At 34.8% G+C, this 12595-nt stretch overlaps 1 protein-coding gene across 1 annotated transcript in view; it reads right to left on the bottom strand.

The window, feature by feature from the left end:
• LOC143041549 (endoplasmic reticulum-Golgi intermediate compartment protein 3) overlaps positions 1-12595 on the bottom strand; it is an 89473-nt gene that overhangs the window by 22593 nt on the left and 54285 nt on the right. Inside the window, exon 5 of the mRNA XM_076213548.1 lies at positions 8617-8852. Coding sequence (XP_076069663.1) covers positions 8617-8852 — 236 coding nt within the window. The remainder of the gene's footprint in view (positions 1-8616; positions 8853-12595) is intronic.

The raw sequence follows: 12595 nt of genomic DNA, 5'->3' as shown, positions 1-12595 counted from the left end.
GAAAGGGTTGCAGATTAGTTTTTTTTGGGTTAGGAAAGATGTATATGGTGTCCTTAACTCCTGGCATAAATTTCTGTGCAATAACCCAATTAATAAAGATTTTCATCTTTTGATCAGCCGGTCCCCTTAAGCAAGTTTAGGCAAAATCGGTAAGATTGACCAGGATGGCCAGATATTCGGTTTTAAAAGGGGTCTTTTGAGACCTAATTGCGTACAGGACGAGTTAAGTGCTGGTACAACAAAAAATGTAGTGAGGCTAGAGATAGAAGAGACAAAGCTTGGAAAAGATGGAAAAAAGATAAAATACTGGTAAGTGGCAAACATACATCAAACTAAGAAAAGATTATGTAAATATGTGCAGAAATTAAAAGAGAAACTATGAAAAGGACATAATAGAAAAATGCAAGGAACAACCTAAACTATTTTACAAGTATGTAAATGGGCTAAAAGACAAACAAGAAATAGTAAGACTGCACCAAGGGAATTACAAATATAAAGATGTAGAAATGGCTGAAATTATGAACAAACATTTGAAGCCAGTATTCATAATTGAAAGTTCACAAAAATGTGAGGAAATACAAAGAGAAAGATACCCCCCAATGAAAGCAATAACTGTGACACAGAAGGGAAAAAAAAAAAAAAAAATCTTGATGTCAGAAAATCACATGGTCTGGATGGAATTGCAAACTGGATATTAAAAGAATACATAGATGAGTTGATGTACAAAATATGCAAGATAATTACTCAAAGAAGGAAAGGTACCACAGGACTGGAAAAATGCAAACATTGTACCAATATATAAAGAAGGGAACAATGAAAATCCAACTACAGACCATTCTCCCTTACAAGCACAATAGCAAAAATATATGAATTTTTTTTCAAAAGTAGATGGGTTAAACATCTGGAAGAAAAAAACATACTGAATCTGAAACAATTTGGTATAGACAAGGAAGATTATGTACCACAAACTTGATTTGATTTACTCTAGACTAATAGAGATAATACAAGAAAGGGATGGATGGGTGGACTGTGCTTTTCTAGATCTACAAAAGCACTTGATAAAGTACCACACAAAAAACTAATAAGAAAAATGGAATCAATAGGTGGTATTAAAGGAAAATTATTGGAATGGATGGAAGTTGTGTCCTGCAAGGTTTGGTATTGGCTCCAATCATGTTTGCCATATATATAAATGACATAGATGAAGGTGTGGAATATTAAATGAACTTCTTCGCAGATGATGCACAAATACTAAAGACAGTAAGTACAGAGGAAGATTGTGAATCATTACAGAAAGACCTAGATAAAATCTGGAAATGGAGTCAAAAGTGGGAAGTGAACTTTAACATCAAGAAATATAGTATAATGGAGTTTGGAAAAATTAGAATAGAATATCGAGGAATTATAAAATTGGTGAAGAAGTAAAAAAAGTGAGCTTGGAAAGGGACCTAGGAGTAATTATCAGCAAAGACATGTCACCAGACAAACATATCAATAAAATAGTCAGAGAAACCTTCAATTTACAAAGGTCGATGAAAGTGGCTTTTGACTATTTGGATGAGGCAATGGTAAAGAAAATATTAGTTACACTGATAAGACCAAAATTAGAATATGCTGCAACACTATGGACACCCAGCACTAAAAGGAATATAAAGAAATTAGAAAGAATATGAAGAGCAATGACAAAGATGGCACCAACGCTCTCCAAATTGACATACAAAGATTGTCTAAACTGGAACTACCAACTCTGGAACAAAGAAGTGAAAGAGGAGATCTATTGACTATTTATAGAATCATTAAAGGAATAAGTCCTAGATAGAGATGATTTAGTAAAGTGGGACAAGAGAAAAACAAGAGGACATCAAAAGAAACTCAAAAAGGATAATTATAGAAAAAATCTGAAAAAGAATAGCTTCCCATACAGTGGGGGATATCTGGAATAAATTAGATAAGGCAACAGTGTGTGCAAATACTATTCAAGAATTTAAGAACAAACTTGATGCTGAAAGATACAAAGATGGGTCACTGAGCATAGCTCCCTTCCTGTATAATACAACTAGGTAAATACAAGTAGATAAATACATGGAGGGAAAATGGCCTCATATGAAATGGCGGAAGCTGCCCTCCCTTCAGTGCAAGGTGGAATTCACGGATAATATTTGGACTGATTGCTTTTTTTTCTTCTTCTGAAATGGAGAGATCAGCTGAAAGCTACTTGTGACATTATCACAGCTACAAGGGTGAAGGAATGGTTCTTAAATCAAAACTACAGTATTTAGAAGACACAATGAGCTGCATGCTGCTATCTCTAAATTGAAGTGTCCTAAGGCTTTAAAATGTTTTTCCACCCGCTGGATAAAGAAATGATCAGTTCTTGATATGCTTCGCTTAAATATGGTTGCTGAGTGAGCTGTGAAGCTGGTGGAAGAGCTTCACAGCACTTGCAAAACTGACAAATATCTCAACAGCAAGTTCATAAACAGTAACTCATAAACTTAAAAGCATTTTTAAAGTTTACTGTACATTATATTCATTTGCAAATAAATCCTTTTATAAATGGCAGCATTTTCTTTTGATACTTCAGCCTAATACAAAATCTCCTTAGGTACGGGCATTTTTTTCAAATTTTGACAAAAAGAAAGGCATTTTTGTGAGTTTTAGGTTAAAGTTCATTGTTTGCCACTACAGACTTTTAAATCTAAAAAAAGTTATATCACAAGTACACATATATATATACATATATATATAGCAGAAACCACAGAAAAAAAAAAAAGATATCAAACTTTTTCATCTATTAAGACATTTTCAAAGGTACACAAAAGCAATACAGAAACAATATATACATAAGAAGACAGAGGAAATTCGGAAAGGTCCCATGTTACAAATTATCACTCAATCTTGTCAATAATGAAATAGTCCAATTTAGATAAACCCAAACTCAAGTTCATATTATTTCCAAAATTTATTTTTATGAAACAAGATTCAATAATATTTCTTTCTACAATATTATTACAAGAAGTAATTACTTTACAATTTTCCCAGTCAATACTACGGCCATAATCCCTTTGGTGGACAAATAATCCACATGACACTTGCCCTGTTCTACTGCTATATTTATGTTGGCTTATTCTTTTATTTAAACCTTTGCCTGTTTGGCCTGTGTAAATAAAATCACAGTTTTTACATGGTATACTATAAATACCTTCTTTACTTCTTGGAGAATTTTTAATTAACAGGCTTTTAATGTTATTATTGTTTTTAACCACTTCACTACGGGACTTAAATCTCGCAAGCAACAGCCAATGCCAGCCGTACAACGTGTCGTAATAATACTCACATCATAAAATATAGTCACCGCTTATATCGATCATTCTCTCTTTCACCCACGAATTTTGAAAACCACAGAGAATGGGATTCAGGGCACATTTGGGAGAATGTAAAAACACAGGGGCGACTACAATAAATATAATCAAGACGCCGATATGGCAGCGTCGCGAATCCACTTGCTCCTCATGACGCCTACGTAGGTGGCACCGTATGGAAGGGGTTAAATACTACCTGGATACCTAGTATTTTTAATGAATTTGGTATAAGATACTAAACATGAACTAACTGATATACTGAAAGAGGAAATACAGTAATTATGGGTGATTTTAACTCAAAAGAAATATGTTGGGAAGAAATGACAGGGAGAGGTGGAGAGGACATATGGGGCAGCATCCTACTCGACATGACCATTGAATACATAATGACTCAATGGATAAAGGAAAATACCAGATACAGAAACAATGAGGAACCTTTAAGACTGGATTTAATACTTACATCAGAACCTGAAATTGTAGACAGAATAGATTACAAAACACCAATAGGAAAGAGTGACCATGTACTAATAGAATTCAAACCTAAAGAGCAAATAGACCTAAGAAGAAATGAGAAACATAGAATAGGAAAAACAATGTACAACAAAAATGTTGAGAAACTTAAACAATTCTTTCGTAATGCAAACTGGGAAAAATTCCTAAATGAAGAAACAAGGATGGAAGAGAAATGGAATATACCAAAAGAAATTTATAATGAGGGTGTGACCAAATATGTTCCACAACAAAAGCAAGAAAGAATATACATAAAGAACTGGTACAACAAAAAATGTAGTGAAGCCAAGGATAAAAGAAACAAAGCCTGGAAGAAATGGAAAAAAAAGAGCAAATGGCAAACATACATCAAACTAAGAAATGATTATGTAAAAATATGCAGAGAAGAAAAGAGAAATTATGAAAAGGAAATAATAGAAAAATGCAAGGAACAACCGAAACTATTTCATAGATATGTGAACGGTAAACTAAAAACAAACAAGAAATAGAAGTGTGCCAAGGAAGTCATGAATACACAGAAGAACAAGAAATGGCAGAAGTTATGAGCAACCACTTCAAATCGGTTTTCACAATTGAGAACACACCTAACTGTGCGGGAATAGAGAGACAGAAATCCCCCCCCCCCCCTCCAATGAAGGAAATAAATGTAACAAAGAAGGAAATCAGCAACCAAATAAAATACCTTGATGTCAGAAAATCACATGGTCCGGATGGAATTGCAAATTGGATATTGAAGGAATGCATAGAGGAATTAACAGATAAAATACACACTATAATCAAATGCTCACTCAAAAAAGGTAAGGTACCACAAGACTGGGAAAATGCAAACACAGTACCAATATACAAAATAGGAAAAAAGGAAAATCCAACTAACTACAGACCGGTCTCCCTAACAAGCACAGTAGCTAAAATATGTGAAAAAGTGATCAAAGTAGATGGGTTAAACATCTGGAAGAAATATCTATACTAAACCCAAGCCAATTTGGATTTAGACAAGGAAGATCATATACAACAAACCTAATCTGCTTCTACTCGAGACTATATACAACAAACCTAATCTACTTCTACTTGAGACTAATAGATATGAGAGGGATGGATGGGCAGACTGTGCCTATCTAGACCTATAAAAGGCATTTGACAAAGTACCACACAAGAAATTAATAAGAAAATTAGAATCAATAGGTGGCATCGCAGGTAAATTATTAGAATGGATGGAAGACTTCCTGACTGGGAGAAAAATGATGGTAGTAATTAGAGACAAATACTCGAAATGGGAAGAAATGATAAGTGTTCTACAAGGGTCAGTGCTGGCTCCAATCATGTTTGCCATAAACGACATGGATGAAGGAGTTGAATGTTATATGAATTTCTTCTCAGATGACGCAAAAATGTTGAAGAAAGTAGGAACAGAAGGGAACTGTGATTCATTACAATCAGACCTGGACAAAATATGGAAATGGACTCAAAAGTGGGAAGTGAACTTCAATATCAAGAAGTGTAGCATAATGTAATTTGGAAAAAGCAAAAACAGAATTTGTAAAAATTACAAAACTGGTGAAGAAATAAAAAATGTGCACTCGGAAAGGGACCTTGGAATATTAACCACTTCACTACGGGACTTAAATCTCGCGGGCAGCAGCCAATGCCAGCCGTACGACGTGTCGTAATAATACTCGCATCATAAAATATAGTCACGGCTTATATCGATCGTTCTCTCTTTCACCTGTGAATTTTGAAAACCACAGAGAATGGGATTAAGAGCAGATTAGGGAGAATGTAAAAACACAGGGGCGACTACAATAAATATAATCAAGACGCCGATATGGCAGCGTCGTGAATCCACTTGCTCCTCATGACGCCTACGTGTGCAGCACCGTATGGAAGGGGTTAATCAGCAAAGACATGACAGCGGATAAACATATAAACAAAATAGTCGGTGAAACCTACAACCTATTAAGGTCAATGAAAGTGGCATTTGACTACTTGGATGAAGAAATTATTAAAAAAATATTTGTTACATTGATTAGGCCAAAGCTGGAATATGCAGCGACACTATGGGCACCCAGTACTAAAAAGAATAAAAGGAAACTAGAAAGAATACAGAGCAACAACAAAGTCGGCACCAGCTCTTTCCAATTTAACATACGAACAAAGATTATTGAAATTGGAACTACCAACACTAGAGCAGAGAAGAGAAAGAGGTGATCTACTGACTATATTTAGAATCATGAAAGGAATGGAAATCCTTGACAGGAATGATTTACTAAAAAATGATAATGGAAAAACAAGGTCATGAAAAGAAACTCAAAAAGGATAACTATAGAAGAGATCGGAAAAAGAATAGCTTCCCACACAGAGTGCTGGATATACAGAATAACTTAGATAAAGAAACTGTGTGCAAATACTATTCAAGATCTTAAGTAAAAACTTGATGCTGAAAGATAAAGAAGGGTCACTACAAGCATAGCTCCCTTCCCGTGTAATACTAGGTAAATACCCATGTATATGTATATATATATATATATGTAAATATATATGACATAAGCGGAGTAGGAAACACAGGAGTCTTAGTCTTGAGTTTATTCCTGACTAGTTTCGCAGGTATGCCTTTTCAAAGGAATGGCGTACAAACAGGCTGTAGGCATTTGATACATGGGGTGGACCTTACTACCTCCCCATGTTACCAAAGTTGGTGACAAGTGTGAACATTACATATTCATTGTGGCAAATGTAATAATAATGATAATGCTTAGCAACTGGTAAATATGATGACAACAAATAATAACAATGAAAATATTAATAGTAATTGTAACAGTGATAACAATAACAAAAATAGTAATAATAATAATAATAATAATAATAATAATAATAATAATAATAAGTGATGTGCCTAACATGCCCTCTGGGTACCTTAGGTTCCTGAATGCAGTGGTTATGTACTTAATTTCTTCTTGTAAATACTCTTCACTGCATATTCTAAGAGCCCTAAGGTAAAACCCAATGATAACTCCTGATTTGGTCTTTTCATGATGTGCGCTAAAATAGTGGATGAAGTCGTCTTTGTCAGTTTACAGTATACCCTGAACCTGGCGCTGTCGTCCGATCTGATGATGACAGTGTCTAGGAAAGGTAGGGAACCGTTGGGTTTCTTCCTCAATTGTGAATTTAATTCTTTGGTCTACGTCATTCAGTTGTTCCAGTAGGTTTCTTGTGACGTAGACCAAAGAATTTTTAATCAACCTGCTTTTAATAGTGTTGTTATTTCTAAAGACAACTTGGACACCAAATTTATTAAAAGTCTGAGTTAAACTAACAAAATTTTGATGGAAAGGGAGGGTTAAAATATTCTTAAAACTGAATTGATGATTATTAGTTTTAAGAATATTTTAATCCTCCCTTTCATTTTGTTAGTTTAACTCATACTTTTAATAAATTTGGTGTCCAAGTTGTCTTTGAAAATAACAACACTGTTAAAAACAGGTTGAAAAAAGGTAAAAACCATAGTGGAGAGTTAATGGTGATGTGTTTGGAGTTGATGACAGTTAACACAGTGTTTAGGAAGAAAGTCAAGCATAAGCACACATGGGAGATGGTGGTGGATAGGAGGGTGGTTGATAAGGCATTGATGGACTATGTAGTGGTATCCAGGAAATGAGTAAGAAGAGTTCTAGATGTCCATGTTCTTAGGGGCGAGAGTAGGAGGAATGTCAGATAAAAAAAATTTGGTGGAAGCTAAGTTGAGAGTGGAGGATAGATGGAGAAGGGCAAAAAGGGCAGAAAGCAGAAAGGTGCTCAGAGCAAACTGTTTCAGTGAGGAGGAAAGGGCGCATGAGTAAAAGGAGAAACTGAGAGAAGTGTGGGAAGTGAAGGATAGAGTAGAAGTAGGCGTGGAAGAGGAATGTGGGTCTTTCAAGGAGAAAGTGACATGGCGTACAAAGATGGTATGTGGAACAAGGAGGATGGGAGGGAATAGAAGGAGTGGTAATGAGTGGTGGGATGATGAAGTGAACAAGTTAGTAGAAAAGAAAACCTTCTTTGCTTCATCATCCCACCACTCATTACCCTTCCTTCTATTTCCTCCTGTTCTCCTTGTTCCACACACCATCTTTGCACATCTGTGACTCCCCACATGAAACATCCCCATTCCTCCTCCACTCTATTCTTCACTCCCTCCCACTCTTCCCTGTTTCTTGTACTCCTTTTCTTTCTCATTTAAACAGTTTACTCTAAGCATCCTACCTTCTGTCCTTTTCCTCTTTCTCCATCTACCAAAAAATTATCTGATATTCCCCAATTCTCTCCCATCAGAACATGTACATCCAAAACTCTTCCTACTCTTCTCCTGGTTACCACCATATAATCCATTAAAGCCCCATCTAAAACCCTTCCTTCCACCAATCTCTCCCATGTGTATTTATGCATGACTCTCTTCCTAAATCATATATGTAACCATGCATATAATCATAGTTATGAGAATTCAGCCCTACTACTGATATAAAATTTAATAAAATTACCTGGATTTAATTAAATCTGCAAATTATATGTCAATAACATAATGAAAGGGTTAAAAAAGATAGTTTTGATTTCCTTGCTACAGTTATATATCTCAAACTGAATAAATTATCTGGCTTTGGCTACAATATTGTTTACAAGGTAAGGGACTCTATCTGAGGACATAAGTAGATTATCATATCAAAAGGCATAATATTACATAAACTCATAGAAACCATACAATTACTCTTACCTTTTCATGTTTTGTAACAGAGAACTGATTTGTCATGAGTGTGGAACCATCACTTTTCTCATATGTAGTAGGTACAATTTTGAGGTAATATGTTACTGTCTTCGGTCCTTTGTCTGTCTGGAGGATAAAACTGTCCAGAGGGTTTGTTTTCCCAGGAATGTTTATTCCAAAACTTAAGTGACGGATGCGATGGCTCAGGTCAAAATCTGATGTGCGGTATTGTTGGACATCATGAACTGCAAGTAATAACAGTAATCACTGAAATCAACATCATTGTCATGAAAATTGCTTAAATCTATTTTTACATGCAGTCACCTTATAAGTGGAAAAAACTTTAGGTATATAGATTAACCATCAATCCCTGACCAATGCAGCTTCAAACAATATGATATATGAATAATGTACATCCATACATAAACCAAAATGCCCTTCTCCTTTTAAGTGGATTAGTCTAGCCAAGTCATACACCCACCCTTCAACGATTCTATAGCCACTTATTGTCAATTTTATTTTAGTTCCTTGTGGATGAAGGATGGAGGACAAAATCTAATTTTAGGAAGGGATGCCGGACAGAATGTCAATGAACGACAGGAGGCTGGTGTGGAACGCAGTGACACAGGGGGGCAAAGTGCACAAAAGAGATTGGATGACTGTGAGTGACCAGATGTTCGTGATGGGGGAAATGTTAATGAGGCATTGAATGTCAATGGAGGACCAAATATCAATACAGAACAAGGTGTCAATAAAGAATAAAATTATAATGTAAGGCATGATATTGAAACTCAAAATGTGTCAAAAAGAAATAATCATGATTTTCTTAAAACCATGTACTTTAATGCTCGTAGTATTAGGAACAAATTCCAAGAAATACAGGTGTATGTCAAAAGTGACAATCTTGATATGATAGGAACAACCAAGACATGGTTAAATGGTAAAGAATTTGAAGCTGAATTTAATATTGCAGGATTTAAACACTTTCATTAGGATAGAAACCACAAGAAAGGTGAGGATGTTCTGTTGTACATTAAAAGCAATGTCCATGCTTATGTTTTAGAGAAAGTGAAACAAGATGCATATGATAGTTTGTGGGTAGAATTAACCCAAACAAATGGACAAAAAATGAATGTATGTGTATAATATAGGCCAACGACATTATCATTAGCAGACGACAAACTGTTGTTACAAGAACTGTTTAGTTTCTGCAACTGGAACTTATTGATAATGGGTGATTTCAATTTTACTGACATTGATTGGATAATCCTTGAACATGGCCATATAGGTGCTTGATTGATTTTCTCGGAGACAATTACTTAGTTCAGGATGTAAAAGAGCCCACAAGACATGGAAACTTACTCGATCTATTGATCACTAGCCGTGAAAGCATGATCACCGATATAGAAGTTGATGAAACTGTTGCAAATAGCGATCACAACTTAGATTCAAACTACTAAAAGATTTTAGAATAGATACTTGTGTTTCTAAAATACCTGATTTCAGTAAAGCTCAGTTCATAGGACTATGTCAGGAGCTTCAGCTTACAGATTGGGAGGCAAAATTAAGCGAAAGACCTGTAGATCAGATGTGGGAAATATTTCAAAATATGCTTACTAAAATGATTCATAATTACATCCCATTTAAGGACAGATGTCCCCCAAATCAGGCTCGCCCAAAATGGCTTGACAAAAAAACTAAAAAAAGTATTGCTAAAAAAGAGACAGGTTATATGATATACAAGTGCTTGGGTGCATCTAATAACTATCAAAGTTATGTATTAAAACAGAGAGATTTAAAAAAGACAATAAAAAAACAAAAATGACAATATGAAATGAATATTGCTGATAAATCCAAAGAGGATCCCAAGGAATTCTATAGTTACATTAGAGATAAAAAGGTTGTTAGATCACACTGGTCCACTATTATCTGCTGACAGTCAACTTGAATATTCAAATGAAGGAATGTGTGATATTTTAAACAATTATTTTAGCTCAATATTCGTAAATGAAACATCTCAAAGTGAACTCCAAACTGAAACTGGTGGAAAGTCTAGGGTAAACTTACTCACTTTGGTAAATATAACAAAAGAAAAAATTATGAGGTGTATAGAGAAACTCAAAAGTTAATAAAACACCTGGGCCTGACGGTTGGCATCCAAGAATCTTAACCACTTCAGTACGGGACTTAAATCTCGCGGGCAGCAGCCAATGCCAGCCGTATGACGTAACGTAATAATATTCGCATCATAAAATATAGTCGCCGCTTATATCGATCGTTCTCTCCTTCACCAGCGAATTTTGAAAACCACAGAGAATGGGATTCAGGGCGCATTTGGGAGAATGTAAAAACACAGGGGCGACTACAATAAATATAATCAAGACGCCGATATGGCAGCATCGCGAATCCACTTGCTCCTCATGACGCCTACGTGTGCGGCACCGTATGGAAGGGGTTAAAGAAAATGAAAAATGAGATTGTTGTTCCATTTGAATTTTCAAGAAATCCATCATATCTGGAGATGTCCCAAGAGAATGGAAGCTAGCTAACATTACTCCCATATTCAAAAAAGGTGACAAAAAGATTCAAAATAACTACAGGCCTATAAGTTTGACTTCAATTGTAGGAAAAATTATGGAAACTATCATCAGAGGTGCTATCAATCATCATTTAGAAAGTAACTGTTTGATAAATGATAGCCAGCATGGTTTCAGACAGAAATATTCTTGCATGACTAACTTACTCAAATTCTACAACACAGTTATCTCGAATTATGACAAAAGAAACAATATAGATTTAATATATCTAGACTTTGCAAAAGCTTTTGATACCGTCCCCTACAAAAGACTACTTACTAAATTAGCTTCACATGGAATAAGTGGTAGCCTATTAAGTTGGATTAGTAATTGGTTAAATGATCAAAAACAGAGTTGTTTTAAATGGAAACATTTCTGGATGGAAAAATGTTATGAGTGGCGTTCTTCAGGGTTCTGCTCTTGGGCCACTTCTATTCACAGTATAAATGATATAGACCACGAACTAAAATATACTGTTTCTAAATTTGCTCATGATATAAAACTGTGCAGAATGGCAAATGATCACTTAAACCAATTAAATATTCAAGAAGATTTAGATAAATTACAGCAATGGTCTGACAAGTAGCTAATGAAATTTAACACAAATAAATGCAATTGGAAAGAGTGACCATATATCAATAGAGTTTGAATTAAAAGAACAGAACAATGTAGACAGGAATGACAAACACAGAGAAGGATGATTAATATACAACAAAACGGATTTTGTTAAACTAAGAAAAAAATTCCAAAACACAAAGTGGGATAAATTCTCCAAAGAGGAAACAAAGACGGAAGACAAATGGAACATATTCAAAGAAAAGTACAAGGAAGGAACAAATATGTACCAAAAAAGAAACAAAAAGAGATTTACATAAAGTGTTGGTTTAACAAAAGGTGTAGTGAGGCTAGAGACAGGAGAGACAAAGCATGGAAAAAAAATAGAAAAAAGATCAAAAAACATCCAAATGGCAAACTTATAAAAAAACTTAGGAACGAATATGTGAATATATGCAGGAAAGAAAAAAGAAATTATGAAAAAGATATTATAGACAAATGTAAGGACCAACCTAAACTCTTTTACAGATATATAAATGAAAAACTAAAGGATAAACATGAAATAGTGAAATTGCATGAAGGAGTAAAGAATATATAGATGACACAGAGATTGCAGAAGTTATGATCAGACATTTTAGATCTGTTTTTACAATCGAGAGCTCACAATCTTGGGAAGATGGACAACAAGAAAGATCACCCACGATGAAAGAAATAAAGGTAATACAAAAAGAAATATGACACCAGATAAAAAACCTAGATGACAGGATTTCGCATGGACCAGATGGAATCGCAAATTGGATACTGAAAGAGTGTATAGATGAAGTGACAGTTAAACTATACAAGATAATTGACTTTTC

This window comes from Oratosquilla oratoria, chromosome 31 (genome assembly GCF_046742065.1).
Source record: "Oratosquilla oratoria isolate Oo_2021 chromosome 31, ASM4674206v1, whole genome shotgun sequence".
In the NCBI taxonomy this organism is placed as follows: Eukaryota; Metazoa; Arthropoda; class Malacostraca; order Stomatopoda; family Squillidae; genus Oratosquilla; species Oratosquilla oratoria.
The sequence above is the reverse complement of the archived record's forward strand: the minus strand, read 5'-3'. Positions and strand labels throughout refer to the sequence as shown.